At 33.0% G+C, this 21,182-nt stretch overlaps 3 protein-coding genes across 3 annotated transcripts; 1 reads left to right on the forward strand and 2 right to left on the reverse strand.

Moving 5' to 3' along the window:
• Positions 1-711: 711 nt before the first annotated feature.
• Positions 712-2,446, reverse strand: LOC104825561. Its single transcript, XM_010557917.1, has 2 exons — positions 1,751-2,446; positions 712-1,159 (listed from the first exon to the last, which is right to left on the reverse strand). Exons 1-2 carry the CDS (start codon positions 2,387-2,389, stop codon positions 956-958), a joined length of 843 nt encoding a protein of 280 aa, XP_010556219.1. The 5' UTR covers positions 2,390-2,446; the 3' UTR covers positions 712-955.
• A 2,013-nt stretch (positions 2,447-4,459) lies between these two features.
• LOC104825562 (beta-1,4-mannosyl-glycoprotein 4-beta-N-acetylglucosaminyltransferase) lies at positions 4,460-6,432 on the reverse strand. The gene is made up of 2 exons (XM_010557918.2): positions 6,102-6,432; positions 4,460-5,679 (listed from the first exon to the last, which is right to left on the reverse strand). Exons 1-2 carry the CDS (start codon positions 6,168-6,170, stop codon positions 4,585-4,587), a joined length of 1,164 nt encoding a protein of 387 aa, XP_010556220.1. The 5' UTR covers positions 6,171-6,432; the 3' UTR covers positions 4,460-4,584.
• A 9,830-nt stretch (positions 6,433-16,262) lies between these two features.
• LOC104825563 (BTB/POZ domain-containing protein At1g67900) lies at positions 16,263-19,305 on the forward strand. Its single transcript, XM_019203984.1, is given in 7 exon segments — positions 16,263-16,281; positions 16,425-16,496; positions 16,645-16,972; positions 17,065-17,134; positions 17,213-18,466; positions 18,634-18,850; positions 18,853-19,305. Coding segments are annotated over 5 exon segments (1,854 nt in total). The 5' UTR covers positions 16,263-16,281; positions 16,425-16,496; positions 16,645-16,913; the 3' UTR covers positions 19,107-19,305.
• The last annotated feature ends 1,877 nt before the right edge of the window (positions 19,306-21,182 follow it).

Raw genomic sequence — 21,182 nt, forward strand, 5'->3', positions numbered from 1 at the left:
GTGATAAGTGAATTATTTGTGCGATTGAGTGAACGATGTTTGATGGCATGGAGTGTGTATATATATGTGTACACCTATATGTACCGTGTGCATACTATTGATTGTGTTTGGCCATTTGCAATTTGAGTATGATCTTCGGGTCTAACCCGAAGTACTCACTAAGCACGTAGCTTATGGACGTTGTTATGCAACGTTTCAGGCACGGAGCAGTATTGGCAGCAGCAGGACGAGGGTACTGGTGACGTGTGAGGAGCTATCTGGATCATGTACTTTTCTTTCTTTGGACTTATGTTGCCTTGTACGGGCGGTGACCTGACTTTGTATTTTATTACGGTTACCGTCCTTATGTTGGTGTGTATACTACTGTACGTGGGTTTGTAAACAAATACTGGTTTTTGCGCTGCGTGTGTAATAAAATAAAATGTTTTTAAATTCCCGCTATTTTATTATATATTTGGGCGTCCATGTGGCACAACTCGTGAGCGGGAGACGGGTTACGGGTGTCACACAGAGGCTGTGTCGACATAGCTTGTGGTATCAGAATAGGAAGCCCGATTTAGGAGCAAAAGTTTTCATAGTTTTCACCAAATCATATGATGGCAAGGCCCGCCCTATATATCATTCCATATATAAGGATAAATGTGTACTTTTACACATTGTAATTAGGTTAAACTACTTGTAATAAATACCCTAATCATGTGAATATAATAGTAATTGCTCACTTAACCTCAAACATTATATTCCACACTGCGTATTTGATGATTACATTATACATTCGATTTCACTCTTATAGTTATAAAATCATTATTCATATATCACTTATTAATTCAACAACAAGACCCGTCTCGTCTCCGTAAGGATAGGACGCACAAACTTCTTTCGTCGATCATCCATATACATAAGTGCATATATATATATATGTGTGTGTGTATATAGATGTGCGTGTCTTATTAGGTCAGGTACCATTACGGGCCCACTTGGCCTCCATGTAGCCACCATGTTGAACCCTCCAGCTCCCCATGGCGGCAGCTGTCTCCTTCCACTTCATCTCCGGACCGCCGGGGCTCGGCTTTATGAACACTAGACGTGTAAGAATCTCGGGGTCCACAAACTTGTGTGTTTCTTCCTGCCGGCCGTGCCATCCATCGCTCACCACCTTCTGTTAAATTAATTGCAATTTTTTTAGTTAAGGAAATACAAGATTCATATACTCTACAATGTATTTACCACAGTCAATACCTTTTTTTAAATTAAAAAGAAAAAAGAAAAAAAACTAAGATTCACCATAATAAAAAAAATTCCGACTCAATTCGACTCGTTTATTTCACGAGCTAAACAAGTAGATTCGCGAGTAAAAAAAATATAATATTTTTTATTTATATTATAAAAAATACCAAATAAATGATATTTTAATATGAAATTTAAGTATTAAAACATTAAACTGAAGTATATAGAAGAAGTTATACATATATAGCCAATAAAAAATAAAAATGTAAAAAAATATATATTTAAAAAAAAAACTCAACTCGCGAGGTAGCTCGTGACTCGTCGAGCTGGCTCGTAAGAGTTCAGTTCGGAGCTGCGACTAGTTGGTTCGTTAGACTCGGTTACAAATAAACATTGAAATGGACGACTAGTTTTATGTTTTCTTCTTAGAGGAGATCACAATAGATCGCTTTTTCATCTCATAGACTTTTAAAAGTGAAAATTTTAAAAAGAAAAACCATAGAGATAGAAAGCGTAACGTTACGTTGTTTTTCTTAGGCGGGGTCATAGGAGGCGTAAGCTTGAAATTCGAGCTACGGCCATGGTTATGTAATTGAGAACTCCTGTATCGGTAATCCTTCTCCTCCTCGCCATGCACAGCATGAGGCTTGTATTGTAGATGTGGCTGATGCCTAACCTTGTCCCCTTCGTGTTCCTTTCGGTACTGCCTAAGGCGAACACGGTAATCGTCCTCCTCCTCATCATCATCATCCGAAATACGAGCCTCACACTTCAAGGGCGGCAGACGGGAGGCACGGCTCTGCATCAAGTTAAGTTTAGGGTTTCGATATAACTCCTCGTCCTCGGCCTCGGCCTCCTCCTCTCTTTTGCCCTTGTATCCAAATCCGTGTTTGAAACCGTACTTCTCTTCCTCCTCCTTGCCCTTGTAGCCGAATCCGTGCTTAAAGCCGTAATCCTCTTTCTTGCCATTGTAGGAAGGGCCGAGCGTCAGTTGCTGGTGGCGGCCGCCGCCGAGAGGGAACTCTTCCTCTATCTCTTCGTGGAACCTTCCGTACGTTTTGTACTCTTCGTAGACGTGGGCTTGGAAGCGTTGTCTTTGCGTTTGGCCGTACATTCCTCCGACCAAGTTGTCATTTAGCCTTGGCTTCTCTAATCCTTTCATCGTGGTTTTTTTTTTTTTTTAACTTTAATTTTTTTTTGTATTTTGAATTTGTTCGATTTTGTGATGTTTTGAGTAGTGTGTTTTTTTGTTGACTATGATGCTTTTTATAGAAATTTTTTTTTGTAAGTTCGTGATATGATATGATTGCATATTTGGATATTTGGATCGTATGCTTTGTCTACCCATCTCTAACCGAAAGTTGAATAGGCCCCTTTTTTTATTCTGATTCCCTCTATGTTTACCGTATGTATTCTGGTTCTATCATACATACGTACATACATATATATATACACATATATATGTATACATACATGCAGACATGCATGCATATATATGCATATATGCATAATACTTCCATCATTTCTCACAATAATGTTTATGCCTGCTTTTAATGCGAATCAGATGTCAAATGGCAACTGTTATATATATATATATATACACATATACATATACATATATTTCGCTTTTTGCTTTCTTTATTTTAGTTTTTATTTTGGGATCCAAACGATGACAAAAACCGTTTCTCTTACGGCAATAAACTACCATGGAAATTGGACATGATCCCATTTATATAGGGATAATCCCACAAAAACATCAAACTTGTTAAAATATTTCATATAAAACTCTGAACTTGCAAACTTCCATAAAAAACCCTGAATTTGTTAAAAACTTCCACAAAAATTATAAACTTATCATTTTCTTCCATATAAAACATTTGACTTGTTTGACCAAAAATGTTGCTGATGTGGCATGAGAGATTGGTGACATGGTGCTGACTAAATTATCACATCAGCGCCACATCATCATTTTAAAAATTGAAATATTTGATAAAAATATGTATATGTATAAATATATATATATATATATGTAAATTTCTATTTGATTAAAATATATTTATATATATATATATATATATATATATTTATAAATTTATATATTCGATTAAAATATTTGTATATTTAAAATTTTAAATTACAAACTTAATATATATACATATATATATATTTGATAAAAATATATGTCTATGTATGTATGCAGGGGCAGATCCAGCTCTTTAGCAGTGGGGTCACAGGTCCCCCACCCTTTTACTTAAAACAAATTAATATTTTCTTTACAAAATTTATAAAATTTTACACAAAATTATTATATGTCCCCATAAAATAATTAAAATTACCATTATGAAATTAACTTTGCCCCCAATCATAAATCTTCCTGAGTTCACTACTGTATGTATGTATGTATAGGTATATATATATATATATATATTGTATATTTAAATTACAAACTTCATATATATATATATATATATATATTCGATAAAAAAATTAGAAACTTACTTGTATTTATATTAAGTTTGTAATTTAAAATTTTGAATATACAAATATTTTAATCAAATATATAAATTTACATATATATATATATATAAATATATTTTAATCAAATATAAATTTACATACATATATTTGTAAATATATATTTTTTATCAAATATTTAAATTTTAAAATGATGATGTGGCGCTGATGTGGCAACTTAGTCAACGTCATGTCAGCAATCCGTCGTGCCACGTCAGCGAAAATTTTGGTCAAATAAGTCAAAGGTTTTATATGGAAGAAAATGATAAGTTTGTAATTTTTGTGGAAGTTTTTACCAATTTCAGGATTTTTTGTGGGAGTTTGCAAGTTCAACATTTTATGTGGAACATTTTAATAAGTTTGAGTTTTTTTTGGGATTATCCCTATATATATATATATGATACCCAAAAAAGGAGAAAAAGAAGCCAATATATATATATGTGTGTGTGATTTAGAAAATTTTCAATACAGACAAAAGACAATATTAATAACATATATACACATGGAGCAATTAGATACACACAAATATATTCGGGATAGAGAAACATGAGAAATTCCTAAAAATAATAATTTGTAGTCAAGGAGTGGTCGAATGGTTGTTCTTGACATGGAATACGAATCTAATGCTGTTCAAGAGCAGATTATCACTGTCATTATAATCATATATATCCATATGCCGACCGAACATTACCTTTTCTAATTTTCGAATTTTACCAAATAAAATAGAATTTAATTCATATATACAAAAATATCCAAGAATTCGTCAAAAAAACAAAAAAAAAAACTCGAACTTTCTAACCAACAAAGAATCAACAACAATCAGTGAGTATAAATTTTTGAGGATCAATCTCTCAAACAGTTTCCAGGCAACAGAAACCTGTACTTGTCGGAATTCTCCAGCAGGAACGCCGGAAGATCGACGCCGGAAAACGAATGCGGGATCGGACCCATTTTTCCGATGATGTCTCTGAACGTATATTCCTCCGGAAGCATGTCGAACAGATCGTCCCCTCTGCATATCACTCTCTGCACTCTCTTAGGGCTGAGGTACCGAGAAAATCTCACCCTGTCGTAGTGGCTGTAAGCCTTCATCTTGAACACGAACTCGCTGATACGTCGGAAACAGAAGCTGCAATGCCATCCGGCGTCGGCCAAGATCTGGTCGGCCTGTCTGAAATGGGCGTATCTCGTCTCCCCGGTCCTGTACCGATGAACTGAGGCTCTCCAGCTCTTGCTATCGACCAGGAACTCGAACGAGTATAAGTAGTTCTTGAGCCTGAGGTGGAGGATTTCGGGTATTTCCTCGCACCATCGGAGGAGGTTAACGGTGTGTCTGCTCGGGATTTCGTCGACATCCGACATGATGAGCAAGTCGTCGTCTTTTATGCCCGAGATTCTGATGAGCTGATCCAACGCGATCCTCTGATAGGCCTCTTCGTAAAAAGGGTTCCTCTCTCCTCTCCTGAACCTCCCTCCGATCTTCCCGTAGGTCAGTCGTGGCTCGACGAACTCGAACTCGTCCCTGTGATCGGCGAAAACCAGCGGCTTCGGCAATCCAGTGAAGGTCGAGTTCGATTCCAGAAGGACAAACTGAGTGACGTAAGGGTAAAGCTCCTTCCAACGGATCGTGAGGAGGTCTACCTCGTTGTTGAACAGAACCGCGTCGTAAACTCGTCTAGGGTTTTCTCTGACGCCCCATCCATGGAGCTTGCAGAGAGTTTCCATGGAAACGTTCTCGTGGTAATAATGGGGGATCTCGTTGAAGGGTTTCGGAGGCGATTCCCACAGGGGTCTCAAGAAATACGAAATCTTCTGGCCGTGAATGTAAGCACCGAACAAACACATTGGAAGAAACACTAACAGTAACAGATACGATTTGATGTCCACGCCACGCAAGAAGCAGCAGATTCTCGAAACGCCGAAGGCTCGATCCGATTCCTGTTTTCCGACGAATGAAAAAGGGGGAAAGATCAGAAACTTATGAACAGGACATGAGAGAATCGGCTTGAAGACAGAGAGGTTACGGGCAAACTGATCGATGAGACTAAATCGAATTCAGGAAGAATTATATCTCTGACGATTGGCTGATTTAGTCCTGTAACATGCGAGACCTAAATCGAGACTAGCTGGGAAACGAATTCAATTCCCATTGCGGGAAACTGGAAATCATTCTGAGAAAATCAGAGATTTTAGCCAAACTGGCTTCTTCTTTTTGCCCTTTTCTCTGTTCCAATTATCTTGTCCAAAGATCTAAACTTTTCTTCGCTCACGAACCAAACAGAGAATCGATTATCGATGTACTAAGTAACTATAAAATTCATCAGAAGAAGAAGAAGAGAGAGAGAGAGAGAGAGATGAACCTGGCCGCAGAGATCATCGAACTTTTTCGAACAGTAGTGACCACCGGATTCACCCATCATCCACCACATTTTTTCCTCCTCCTTTAAATCTCACTCCAATCTCAAACTCTTCAACCTCCTTCACCGCCCACCGCCGGGAAATAAACCCACCGATCTCCGGCAAACCCAGATAAAAAAATCGAATCTTTCCCCCAGAAAAACCGATACTTTTCCCGAGAAAGTGAGGGAAAAGAATTGCCCGGAAGAGAGAAAACCAAAGAATGAACAGAGATTGTCGAGAGAGAGAGAGAGAGAGAGAGAGAGAGAGAGCCAGAGCTCGAAAGCTGGAGACGTTGAGGGATGATTTGGTAAATTTAAGGAAGGTTTCTCAACGTTCCGTTTCTCGTGCAGCGACCCCACGCGTGTTCGCTTGACTCAGCCCACACCCCAGCCAGCTTTTTGTCGCGTCTTTTTTTTTTTTTTAACAAAGAACAGTTCCACGTCCTCTCTTCTTTCAACACGTGGCGCGTTTTTATGGTTTTACAGTCGAACATATTCGTCAATCACGTATACTTTTCGTATATTTTAGAAAATAGAGTGGTACAGTTTTTATAGAATATTGATTCTGTTTATTACACCAATTTTAAATTATACAAAAATAATTATGCAAACAAATTGGAAACTTTTCAAATTTTATCAAATAAATATTTCAAATTTTAATTTGATAATATAATATTTCAAATATTAAAATATATCAAATAGATATCCAAACTCTTAAAATTGATGACAATTCTCAATCAAAACCTTTGTATATTTGTTCAAAATTTTAAAAAGTTAGAATATTTATTTAGCATATTTTTAAAAAGACCGTCTGTAACCATGTTGTTCATTTCATTTCATTGTCATTAAACGACGTTTGCAAATGACGTATCTTCTCGTATTTGGTTTGTTTGGTGTATTTATGATTCTCGTAAAAAGCATGTATATGGTATAATGAATTCGAACCATATCTTATATCATTCAAACGGTCTTTTTATATTATTTTTATGTTTAATAAATCTATAACAACACTCTTGAGGCATGACGGTTGACCTTGTGGCTTGTGGTAGCTTGTAAGACAAAAAAAAAATGTATATATCAAAAGTATATGGTTATCAAATTTTAAATAGAAAAAAAAATAAATTTTATGGGAGATAGGCCTACGTACATAATGACGGTTTGTTTAATTTCATGAGGCTATTAATAGTTCAAGCATATCATCAATTTACATTATCTACCCCAAATTATCAATACTTCAAAAAAATGATATGAAATTAAATATAAAGAATTTTCAAATTTAGTTGCGATTATAGGAAGCAATGGTTATATATATAGAAAGGCCTACTATTCAAATTAATAAATCTCTTCAATCTGTTAACGTTACTATAATTTTCTTTATACGTAGACTCAACTCTCTTAAGTCTTCGGTTGAGCTTGGGAGCCCACAAGGACAAAAACCTCAATGATTTGAACAATTAGGTCGCAGAACATGGAATTCTCAATATTCTAATTATATTATCCTCCCATAATTAGTTGGTTAAATTAATAATTGAACGAAGTTATTTAGCCATTTCCATAATAATTTGTATTATATGATTGAGTAATCTTAGTCTCATCGTATACAGACATTTCATATATAACATATTCGATATAATGAAATAGTCAATTTAAAACTTTAAGACTCTATCTATTATCAGGTATTATAGTGATATCGGAAATTGAGATAAAAAAAAATTAGGGATGGAAGATTCGGTTTGGTTCTTCAAAATGGAACCGTATCGAATCGAAAATTTCGTTATTTTTTCTAAATTGTACCGTTCAAAATTTCCGAACGGTATTTTTTTTATAGAACCAAATTTTTCAGAACCGAACCGGACTAAACTAAACTTTATAAAATTTCCGAAAAATCAAAATTTTCTTACAAAATCTAAATTTTTTTTTTAAAACAAAAATCAGAATCCAACCGTATCAAACCAAATAATATACGGTACTAATTTAGTACAAATTTTAGAATACCAAATAAAATGTTTATGAACCGAACCGCTAAAATTCTGAATCAAGTCTCGAAACTTCCACCTCTACAAAAAAAAAATTATCATACGAAAAGGCGATAATATCTTTGGAGAAAACATTTGACAAGGATAAATATGTCCAGAAATGTCTATTTTATATAATAAAAAAAAACCCATGGAATAGGAATCCAAATTTGACAAAAACAAAATTAAAAAAATGTAAATTGCTAACTTTCTCTAATAAAATATATACAAATTTATGGGTAATCAACGTGAAATATGTTCAATGCACATGACCAAATGAGTCTTGACTGTTTCTGTAACATCTCATGTGCCTTTGATTTGTTCTTTCTTAGCCATTTTTTTGTTTCCGAGTTGCATATCATATTTTTATTATCCGCCGAACCAAAATAAAAAAATAATAATAAACAAGTGTGGAAATTGGACTTAATTATAAAGATTAGTTCTAACTTCCAAGGAGATAAATATTATTTTTTTATATATGGTCAGCTTTTAATATATGAATGTGTAGATTCAATAATCAAACACGTCATCGGCCCAGCCCAACTCAAAATGAGCCTTTACGAATTGTACATGACATCTTCGGTTAAATCTCCCAGAACCTAAACCGGTATGTCGGTTTGGCATGATCGAACCGGGATCAACGGTTTAGTTTTTTGCACAACATAATATATTTTTTTACAAGCGACATATGCGTATTATGTATACTGCGTTTTAGGGTAGGTAATTTTCATTTCATTTATGAAAGATATTTCTATTAGTGGCTTAAATCTAAATAATTTGTGTATAGAGTAGAGTGCATAGTTTAATGCTTTAAATATTTTAACGGTATTTTTACAAATTTTATACATTGGTTAAATTAACTTAAAAAAAATGTAAAAGAGCATTTTATAGTGTTCAAAACTCTAGGTCACTTAAAAATCCTGATATTAATTTTTTTCAGTATATATGCAAAGAATTCAACCATAGCACAAATATCAATATATATACATATATATATGACAGATTTCACGTGTGTGTACACGTAATAACCTTCAGGGCACAGAAACATAAAAGAACAGACCCATTAGATTAATGTATGTGTCTGTCCATTCATACGAATATGGACATGTTTTTGCATGTGGTATCAACTTGTTTTGGGCATCCAAATACTATATATATATATATATATATGCTGTTCCTAGCTACTGCTTTTGTCTTGTCTTTGTTTAATTTATTGATCAGTAGAATCTTTGGTGAAAAGCCGAAATCCTTTTTAATATACATTGGTGAAATTATTTTATATTTTTTTTAAAAAAAAAGAGAAGATAAAATGAAATGATTTTTTTCTTGTTTTTGTTATCGAATATGTTTCCGAAATGTGTTTTGTGGATAAGCCTGTGAGATTGTGAAAGGTGTAGATGGTACTACGTGGTCCATGCAAATTTATGTTACAGATGGTTTTATTCGCTACGTAATATGAACCATAGAATTATAATATATATATATATATATATATGCAGCGTGTGTGTGTGTATATGTATATGTGTGTGTGTCGAGAGAGATATTATGTTGTGGCATTGAATATATATATATTAGAAAAGAGAGCAAAATACGAAATATAAAGAAGGGAAAATTCCATAAGTCCAATGTATATATAAATAGCTCAATTTCAAATTTACTAAATAAATATCTCAATCTAACCAATTTGTACTAAATACAAATATCAAAATTTTAAATTGCTAAATAAGTACCCTAATTTGATCAATTTGTACCAAATAGACACCAAATCAATGATTTAATTAATCGATAATTACATCAATTTGTGTAAAAATATATACTAGATCGGTATCTATTTGATACAAAATGATTAAATTGTGGAACTTATTTGCCAATTTAAAAATGAGGTATTTATGTGGCACATTTAGGCAAATTGTGGTATGTTTATGGAATTTACTTATAAAGAACTTTGTTAACTAATGTTAATTGATGTAATATAAGTGTGAACTATTCAAAATTGTTTCTGGATAATATCTAAAATGGTTAAACAAACGTGGCAAGGAAATTAAAACACATGCTTACTAACGGCTAAACATATAAAATTAGAATAAGACATTAATTAAAGTCATAGAGATCGCAAAATCATATACTAATAATCATCTGGGAATCAAAATCATATAAAGAAATTTAAAATTTTATATTTTAAAATGGAAATTAATTAAATTACGCAAGTTAATAAAATGGAAAGAGATGGCGATACGAGGGAAGAGAAGAGCGACCAACTTTACTAAAGCAAAAGATCATATAGCATTATCGCGCATGAATTACGGAATGATTTATGAAATATTTTTATAAAAATAATGAATAAATTTATAAAAAGAAATGGATCAACATATAAAATCCATATGATTAAAGAATAGAGATCTGATTCTATCAAATTACAGCTTGGTTCATTAGCTTTTTCCTTAATCATTCCTTGATTATAAATAGGGATGTCAATTAAGCCCGGAGCCCGAAACCCGGCCCGAATCCACCCGAAAATTATAAGGACATGGGCCTAAAAAATGTAGGCTCATTAAACTTCGAGCTTTCGGACCTCGGGCCAAATGGGCTACGGGCCGATCGGGCCGGGCCAGACAGGTCTCGGGCCGGGCTTGAGGCCCGTTATTTTTTTTTGTTTTTTCTAACCTTCTTTTCTAAACCAAAGTTTTACCTCTCTATACTTATAAATATGTGTGCCCAAATATATATATATATATATATTTGAACCAAATGATGAACTTTTATATATTGGTTCCAATTAAACTTTTTAAAGTGACGGGAGTTTTGAATTTTTTAACCATATTACATCATATATATATATAAGTTTACATTTTAAAAAGGGTAAAAGTTTTCAAATATATATATTTTTAAACCTTTGTTTGTATATGAACATATTGATTTTTTCTATAGGTTTTAAATTAATTACATGATAGAATTTCTTTTTATATTATGTTTGTTATTTTTTTTTATCACGTTTCAAAGTTTTTAATCGCATGTTGTGGTGTTGGAGAATTGAACAATTGGATAATTTTTTCAATTTTATTTTTATTTGTGAACTAAATGACTTTGTTGTTATCGGTTTTAAAAATATTTTTGTTGAATGTTTCATAATATTATTATTATTATTATATTATTATTATTATTATTATCGCAAAAAAAATATTTTTGTTTAATAAAAAGCCCGAAACCCGGCCCGAACCCGCCCGAAGCCCTGTAGGGCCGGGTTCCGGGCCATCAATCCTAGACCCGAAAAATAAATGGGCGGGTCGGCCCGGCCCGAAAAATTCTAGGCCCGAATTGAACCCGGCCCGAACCCGGCCCGACCCGCCCATTTTACACCCCTAATTATAAATTTATGTATCTAGTGCAAAAAAAATGTTATGTATGTAGGCAAATATAATGAAATTTACTTAAATATTTGAAATCGATTCTTGTAATCACAAGTTTATCTTTTAGATCATGTACATGATTTGTGAAGATATTTTCCAAAACAATTAAATTTTGATTTACTAATAGATGTAAATTAAAATTTCTTTATGGGCAATGATATTCGAAAGAATTTAAAATTCTAATATATTTTAAAATCTATACAATTTATAATAGATATTATTGTTAAAGTCTTCGATATGGTCAAAAAAGATTACTACAACAATTTCAAAATTACTCATGCAATGGCCGTAATCAAGCAAAATAAAACACGTGATGATTATGCTAGTACATATCAAGGTTCAAACATCTCTTATGTAATTTTACCATATATACATACACACACATAATACATATATATATATATATATATGCATTATGGTCGACAACTAATGAGATAAAAGTTTGGAACATATACGACTATGTCGTGTTACACTCATCTTGCCCTAACACGCGTTGCCTTATATAATCTTTGACCGATTAAAAGGGAAAGTTGTATTAATTGTAGTTAATAAGAGATTAGCAATTAAATCACGTCAATCCGTCGACGTTTTTACATATATGATGTTCAATCTTTCAATTATTTCTCTCTTTAAATTATCATTATGTCCCTCTAAAAAATAATTAAATCCGTGGGTTCCATTTATGTTTACATCGAATTATTAACATAAAACAAGTTTAATTAATATAATTATTTAAAATTATGAATATATTATTATAATTTTAGAAAAAAATCTCAAAAAAAATGACGAATTTTTCAATTTTGATCTAAGAACAGTTTAACTGTTTTTGTCAAATAAATATTAAATTTTTTAAATTTGTTAAAAACACATAATCATATACCTTAGTCAAAATAAACAAAATGAACTGATATGACATAAAAAATGCAAATACGTTAAATGATTGTAGTTGTTTTTTAACAATCGTAGATAGTTAATTTATTTTTTTGAATCACTTAAAAAGTTTAGTATTTTGTAACAATTGTAAATAATTCATGTATTTTTTTTGGATTACTTAAAAAATTTAGTGTTTTTATACTCAGTTAAAAAGTTTAATATTTATTTGACAAATAAAAAATTAGTATTTTTAATCAAAATTGAAAAGTTCAATATTTTTTATTTTTCCTTATTTGTACTATATTGTTTTAATTTTCTAATTATTTTGTATTGTATTAAAATTTATATTCTTTATAGAATTAAAAATTCTCCATAAACAGAACTATATTGTCTATTTAAAATATTCTGGTTACCAATTATAACAACAACAAAATAATACAGAGGCAAAATTTTCCATAATCTCAAATTTATTTCCTAAAATGTGTTATTTTCCAAGCTGCCAAAAGGAATTCAAATGAAAACTATGATAAATAGATTGCAACGATCCCATTCTTTGATATGTTTCATGAAAAACACTTTCATATAAATAAACTTCTCATAATTATAAATCATTTCCTTGTCGAATTATACTGGATCCATCGCATTGCATAAAATACAATAACTCACAAAATACGAAATCTATCGGTCCATATCATTTCATACCATCGAAACAATTCCAGCTCAGCTCCATGTCAGAGGATCTCGATTTGGGACCAAAATGTGGACCCCACGTAAAAGAAGCATTTGTCGGTTGGTCACCCACTCGGAATACACACACGATCAAACTAAAATCACACAAAATCTTACAAATCTTTTTCTTTTATTATTTTATTTTTTATCTGTTGACATTAGGACCATTAAATCTCGAAACTACCCTCGACGAACTGCTGAAATACCGAGAATGCCATCAGGGCAGCGATTTAAGCCAATACAGGTTTGGGTCTCAGTCGGACCGACCAAAACCGGTCGAACCGTGACATATCGAGGAATTTGTTCCCTCAACCGCCGGTTTTCTTGTCCCGGTTTGGGCTAAGTGACTTTGAGAGGCTGAGAAATCTCGTTACATCTTTTCGAAACCTTCCATAATTGTCTAAATTATGTTTTATTTGGTAAGTTCAAGATATACGTCATATATATATATATATATGTGTGTGTGTATCGTCTTTTTGTTTTGATGATGAACATGAACATGCCATTTTTCAAGTAAAACAAATAAAAACTTTGTTGTTAATCGTCGGTCGTTTTTTATTATTTTGGCTGCATCAATAATCACGGGAAAATCCTAAGGTTAGTTCCTGGATTCTAGTTCAACTACGATGAAAGACATTCGGTACAAATATATACTACCTTTTTCTATTTCGAATATTTTTCAAGATCGGATCTTGTAGGCTTTCTATAAATCATTATCCACTTTTTTTTATTTTCACGTAATTCTTTTGAAAAATAAAATAAAGTAAAATATAAATGTTCCAAAGGCCCATTACTGATGATTGAATAAGTTGCCTGCTTAGGGTTTATTTTATTTTATTTGGTCCCCTTTTTCTTAAAGAACCACAAAACATAAGACTCCTAAACTCGTTTTTTTTATTGGATCCGATTATTAAGATCGTATATAATATGTTGTTAATATTTTTTTTTATAAAGGTTTAACAATTTATTCTATAAGTGTATAACCTGTAAGTAAAAAAAATGTAAGTAATGTTAGTAAAGTCATCAGTCACGATATGCCCTATTTTCCTTTACTGTTCTTTCCATGCATTATCTCTCGAAGTATGGCATCAAACTTTAGACCCAAAAGAACTGCTAAAAAGAAGCAAAAGCTAGAAAGAATATACATATTTATTTATTTATATACCTTTTAAAGAAAATTATAATACGTATGAATTTATTTTCACTGTTAGCAGTAAAAACAAAACATAATTAAAATTCCGTAATGTTTAATGATTTCGTTTTTTTAAATTATTTCCGTTTCATTTGTTATCACTTTACATCGTCATATATGTACATCTTATTTTCAGCATTAATTAACATATTTTCTTCACCACAACATATTATATTTTGGAATTTTAGTCGCAATAGATGGGGAAAATACGACATTTCAATCCTTTTATTTATTTTTTTTGGCACGTAATTCCGTTTTTATTTTTGGCTTAAAAACTTTTAGTGAAGGACAATAAGACACTTCATATTCATCCTTTATCTCTTTCTTTTGCTTATTTTCATATATATATATATATATATATTAGTGCGTGAACTCATTATAGACTAGAATAGATAGAATAAAAGAGAATATTGTCTATTTTATTGTCCACTTTTGTTGGCACTTTATTGTATACCATTTTGAAATTAATAGTTTTATTGACAATATGACTGCTTAACAATTCAATCTTTTTTTTTTCTTTTTCAGATTTGAGTTTTTTTTTGTGATTTTTAAATGCAAAAAAAAACCCTTAATTTTAAAGCTTTCAATGGATTAAAAATATTAATAGAAAAATATTCATTTGATAGGTCTTAAACACCCAAGTCAATTAGTAGGTAAAAACATTAATGATAAACAGCTAATTGTATCAGTCCCGTTGGACGAGAATGCCAATAAACATTTGGAGTATATATATGAAAATTAATTTCAATAACAAATAATTTAATTAATATTTAAATACAATTACCGAGCAGAATTGTTTCAAATTCTGATTAATATTTTAATTTCATGTTGTGTATTAAACTCTTCTCAAATATTTAATATCTAAAAAAGTTAAATTTTACCAATACCGTCCTCTATATTCCCATACACAACTTTTTTTTTCTGTTCTATTTTATTTTGTTATATTTGCGGGATGTTATCCGCCTACAAATGCTCGTCTATATGGTTTATATTAGGGATAGACACGGGTCGGATACCCGAAACTGAATCCGAACGTCTCGGATTATATGTTTTATTATCCAATCTCATACTCATGAAGTTGGATACCCGAACCCAAAAACCCGTGAGATAATTCTCAAATACCCGAAAGTATCCGAACCCGAATATTTGTAATTATTTTCAATCAATTTTTTTAAAATATATTTATATATACATACTCAAAATCATTCAAAATAAATTTAAATTGTATTTATATCTAAAATAAATTTATTTTTAAAAAATACATCATAAATATATCCAATAATATCTATATAATCGTAAATATTAAATAAAATAATACAAAATCTAATAAAAAATCTAAATTTTAAGACATTTTTTTATTATCGGGATACTCGAGGGTACCCATGAGATACTAACCATTATCTGAATTCGAACCCGAAAATTCGGATATTCTAATATTAATACCCGATCTCATATCTCGTTCGCTCAGATACTCGAATTTTCGGATACCCGAAAATTCGGGTTGAATTGCGTATTCAAGTATTTTTGCCCACCCCTAGTTTATATACAAAAATAAACCGAAGATATCAATGAGTAATGAGTGGTCTAAGTTTAATGTTGACCTAGAAAAAAAAAATAGTAATCAAGTATGTAGAGATTTGTATTTTTTATAATAAAAAAAGGAAAATAAGAGTGGCAATGATGGGGAAGACAGAAGTGGGCTCACAGCAGAAGCACGTGGGATTGGTCTCTCTCTTTGCACGCTGGCAAAAAATGGCCTTAGCACCATTTTACACACACACACAAAAAAAAGACAAATCTTTATATATATATATATATATATATAAATATAAATTCATCGCCTTTAGATGAAAAAGAATCCACGGATTTGCAAACTTTTTCATGTATCAAGAATAAAGATTGCAGCTTAAGAGAATACAAAAGAGGTTGATTCGAAGCTGATTTTTTCTTCTTTTTTTTCTCGTCTTTTGCATGATTGGTGACGAGGGTTTCCAGGAGAAAAAAAAATACAGAAATCAAAGATTCCACGTTGATTATATCCCCAAACCCACTTTCTTTTTCTCCTCAGAGAGAGAGAGAGAGAGAGAGAGAGGAAGAGGGAGGGAGACAGACTTGTTTCTATTGCTCTTTCCAACCCCAAGTAAGTGTTTTTTTTTAATGAATGAAAGCAAAAAAAACCTTTCTTTTGATCTTGTATGGTTACAGCATTAGTAGTTATGTTTCTGTTGTTTTTTTCCCTTAATGTCTTGATGTGATATTCACTCATGTTCCTTGAAATCTCTGTGCAGTGTCTTTGATTCCCTTTGCATTAAGCTTTGGCCTGAATTTTCCGAGTTTTTCAGAGCAAGAAAACCCCATTGGGAAGATTTGTTTTTTTTTTCTCTTTGGTTTATAAAGTCTCGAAAAACTTTCAGGAATTTTTGTTATCTGTTCTGATTTCGGTGATTTCCGCTGCGTTTCAGACAGGAAACTTGTTTGTTTGTTTTTTTCCGGGGAAAGAACTGTGTGTTCTCTCTTGAATGAGATCGAGAAAAAAACCTACAAGAAAACGTCAGCCATGAAGTTTATGAAACTCGGATCTCGACCTGACACCTTCCACACTTCAGATTCTGTAAGGTAACTCGGAACTCGGAACTCGGAACTCAGAAATGGATTTTCTTTGAATCACTTGTCTCTGGTCTGAACGGTCGATTCCTTTGGATCTGTAGGTGTGTTTCGTCAGAAGTTTCCAGTGACATCGTAATCAAAGTGTCCGGAAGCAAATACTTTCTTCACAAGGTAATCCATCTTTCTTGTTCCGTGGCGTTTGTTCATGATGGCCATGGAAGGAGCTTACTTCGTGTTCCTGTTCTGCAGTTTCCACTCCTTTCAAAGTGTCTGAGGCTACAGAGAATATTCTCGGAATCTCAAGATTCCGCGATCGAGCTCCCCGATTTCCCGGGTGGAGTCGAAACCTTCGAGCTGTGCGCGAAATTCTGCTACGGAATCACGATCACGATAAGCGCTTACAACGTCGTGGCAGCGAGATGTGCTGCGGAGTATCTGGAGATGACGGAGGATGTCGAGAAAGGTAACTTGGGCTACAAGTTACAAGTTTTCTTCAGCTCTTGCATCATCAATGGCTGGAGAGACTCGATCCTCACGCTCCAGACAACAAAGGCTTTCCCTTCATGGTCTGAAGATCTCGCCATCACGGGCAAGTGCATCGAGGCTATAGCCTCTAAGGTGGTGTCTCGCCCGTCGAAAGCTGCTCTCTCTCATGCCCATTCTCGAAACCCGTCCTGCAATGGTGGAGCTGAGAGGCATAGCCATAGCGGAAGGCAGAGTAAACCTGTGAGTATAGGCTGGTGGGCTGAAGATATCGCGGAACTAGGGATCGATCTTTACTGGAGGACGATGATCGCCATTAAATCCGGCGGGAAGGTTCCTGCAGTTCTTATAGGCGATGCTTTGAGAGTTTACGCTTCGAAATGGCTTCCGAGTATACCGATGAACCGGAAATTCGTCTGTAAGAAAGTGGATTCGGATTCGGAATCTGCAGACGAGGGTTGTACTTTCTCTAAGCGTAGGTTGTTGTTGGAATCTATCATAAGCTTGCTTCCTGCAGAGAAAGGCGCGGTCTCTTGCGGCTTCTTGCTTAAGTTATTGAAAGCGTCGAACATTTTGAATGCTTCTTCATCTTCGAAGATGGAATTGGCGAAAAGGGTCGCTCTCCAGTTAGATGAAGCGACGGTTAGCGATCTGTTAATACCACTGGCTTCTTACAAATCCAATCTGTTGTACGATTCAGACATTGTCGCAACCATTTTGGAGCAGTTTATGTTGCAAGGACAGAGTCCCCCGACAAGCCCCCGTAGGGTGAAACCGAGGAGAAGACGGTCTCGTTCCACCGAGAACTTTGATCTCGAGTTCCAAGAGAGCAGGAGATCTTCTTCGGCTTCTCACAGTTCCAAGCTTAAGGTCGCAAAGCTCGTGGATGGATACCTTCAACAGATTGCAATGGACGAGAATCTTCCGCTTTCCAAGTTCATTTTGCTCGCCGGGAGCGTTCCCGAGTTCTCGAGGCTCGATCACGATGATCTATACCGAGCCATCGACATCTATCTCAAGGTAAAAACACTCCTTCACATCCGAATTCTTGGATTAGATTCGACATTTCAAGATTCACCTGGTAACAACGACGAAGAATCTTGATGCCTTGAGCCGGAAACTGCGAAGATATTTCTAGGTTTCTAGGGCAGAAACATGTTTATCTTTTTGTTCTGTCCTTGTTTCAGGCTCATCCAGATCTGAACAAAGCCGAGAGGAAGAGGCTTTGCAGGATCTTGGACTGCAAGAAACTGTCGATGGAAGCGTGCATGCACGCGGCACAGAACGAGAAGCTGCCACTGAGAGTAGTGGTTCAGGTCGTATTCTACGAGCAGGCACGCGCCGCCATGACCGGCGGCAAGACCACTGAGCCGCTACCGAGCCACGTCACAGCACTACTCGCGGCGAAGCTCCTCCGTACAGTACGGCAACGAGCATCGGACCACCAGACGATCAGTGGAGCGTGTCGGCCTTGAAAGCTTCAGGGACATTGAGAAGCAAACTGGAGGAGGAAGATGATGACGTGGACGAGAGCTTCGTGAGAGGAAGAACTCCGTCGCGGTTTAAGGCGTTTTGTGCGATTCCTGGTCGGCCGAAGAAGATGTTCAGCAAGTTGCTGTCCATTAACAAGATCTCCGTTGAAAAAACCGACAAGAACTGATTTTTATTTTTTGGGCGAGTTTTTTTTTTTTTTTTTTTTTTTTTTTTTTTTGTATTCTGCGTATGGGTTTTATTAATTTAGGTGTTTAAATTTGCATCTCACAAAGTGGAGAAAAGGGAATTCACTGTTGTAACATGAGCAATGCTCATGCAATCTCTTGGAAAAAAAAAATAATAAAAAGATTTACGATCACAACGTTTTTTTTTGTAACCCAGTATTTTATACCAAAGTTTAGACTAATCGAAGGATCAGATGATCTATGTGATTTAAAATATACTTTCTGAATTTCGAATTCGAAATGGAAATCAATTGAACTATCATAAATATCTAATATTTTTTTTATATATTAAATTCAGAAATGTGCATTATGGAAAAGTTTATTGTAGCAAGAAATATAAGTCAAACAAACTCATGATTCTTCTTTTGAAAATTTCTATAGTGGCCCTTGCCAATATGATTGAATTTTCATGGTTTTGGTGTAATTTCGACTTCGATTTATAATATAATTTTCAAAAACTAAAAGAAAAGGAGACAAATTATTCTTTACAAAAAAAAAGGAAATTTTCATACAAATACCTCAAATTTTCAAAATATACTAAATAAATATCTATATTTTTAATTTTTCTAATTAATACCCTAAATGTTACAATGTTCTAAATTAGTACCACCGCTTAAGAAATTAATGACAATTCTGACACCGAATCAATTTATGAAAGGAATTCTGACATTTTCGTACAAGAAAGCTCTACATCATTTATAAAAACTAGTTCAAGACCCGCGCGATGCGCGGGTTATTATTTTGTTTATTATTTGTAAAATATTTATTTATATAAATTTGATAAAAAATGATATATATTATTTATTTGATTTTAAAAATATATTTATAAGATTAAATTAGAAAAAATCGTCAAAAGAACTATGTACTTTTCTCACGTCAACGACAAAACTCTATATTTTTTTACTTACCAAATAAACTCTATACTTGATGTGATTAATCCTTAAAACCCAGAACTTTTTAAAAATTTGTCGGAAATCCCTCGCCCTCGCGTCTTGCCAACTCAAACAAAAATGATGATATGACAATGATATGGCTTCCAAGTCATACCCATATCATCAGGATTATCGCACATCATCATTGACCTGAGAAGAGTACAAGGTTTTTTGGGAGATATCTCTATTAAATTATTATAAAATTATATATCTAAAAATAAAGAAGTAACCAAAATATCATTATATTGACGATGTATAAGTTCGATATCAATGATTTGTTCTAAACATACTTATTGTTAATATGTTTTCTTTGATTTCTTTTAAAACAATTAAGTCTAAGAGAATACTAAAAATGATATATTATTACATCTATAATTATTGTTTATTTTACTAATAGTTAACTTTATATATTTGGCAATAATGGTATGATATTTTTTTAATGTGGGAATGATATATCATCGGATCCGTTAAATAGTTAACGAAGTTAGAGAGAATATCGGGAAAAATTTAGAATTTTTTATTTTCTTAGAAATTTTGTAGTTCGTATTTTTACATGGAATTTTTTTTGGAAATATGTGATTTTTTAAGTTACTTTTTCACACATATATATATATATATAATCTAGAGATTTATATGTGGTTTAGTAATTATCGTTGAAAAGTTTTAGATTTGCACTGTTAACGACTACAAAAGTTTTTCGCACAATCAATCTATCTATTCATTCAGAAGAATTTCTATTGTCAATGCATCCTTACTGAGATTTTAACCATATTATAATATCTTTATATCGATATTATATGTTAGTTTGGTTGAAATTAAGTAAGAAATCATTTTTTAAAATTGTATAGATTTCAACTTAATTAAGACATATAAAACTTATTTTTTTAATAATAAACGGAGAATAATTTTCTAAATTGATGACACGATTCGTAAATTTGATCGTTCTATTGTGACCAAAATTTCAATAATATTTGTTACCACAAAAAAATTCAAGGATATGTTATTTTTTAAATTTTTATTTATAATTTGACGAATCTGGTAAGTTTTTAATAATAAACGACGTCGTCAACTTTTTCAACAAAAATA

The sequence above is a fragment of the Tarenaya hassleriana genome, unplaced genomic scaffold, assembly GCF_000463585.1.
Source record: "Tarenaya hassleriana unplaced genomic scaffold, ASM46358v1 Cleome47, whole genome shotgun sequence".
Classification (NCBI taxonomy): Eukaryota; Viridiplantae; Streptophyta; class Magnoliopsida; order Brassicales; family Cleomaceae; genus Tarenaya; species Tarenaya hassleriana.

What these genes read in the sequence shown, in the direction of transcription:
- LOC104825561 (XM_010557917.1), bottom strand. Translation starts at nt 2,389, where the DNA reads ATGAAAGGATTAGAGAAGCCAAGGCTAAATGACAACTTGGTCGGAGGA. An exon ending in CCCCGCCTAAGAAAAACAAC is followed by an intron (nt 1,160 to 1,750) that starts GTAACGTTACGC and finishes TTAATTTAACAG; the next exon opens with AAGGTGGTGAGCGATGGATG.
- LOC104825562 (XM_010557918.2), bottom strand. Translation starts at nt 6,170, where the DNA reads ATGTGGTGGATGATGGGTGAATCCGGTGGTCACTACTGTTCGAAAAAG. An exon ending in TCGATGATCTCTGCGGCCAG is followed by an intron (nt 5,680 to 6,101) that starts GTTCATCTCTCT and finishes GTCGGAAAACAG; the next exon opens with GAATCGGATCGAGCCTTCGG.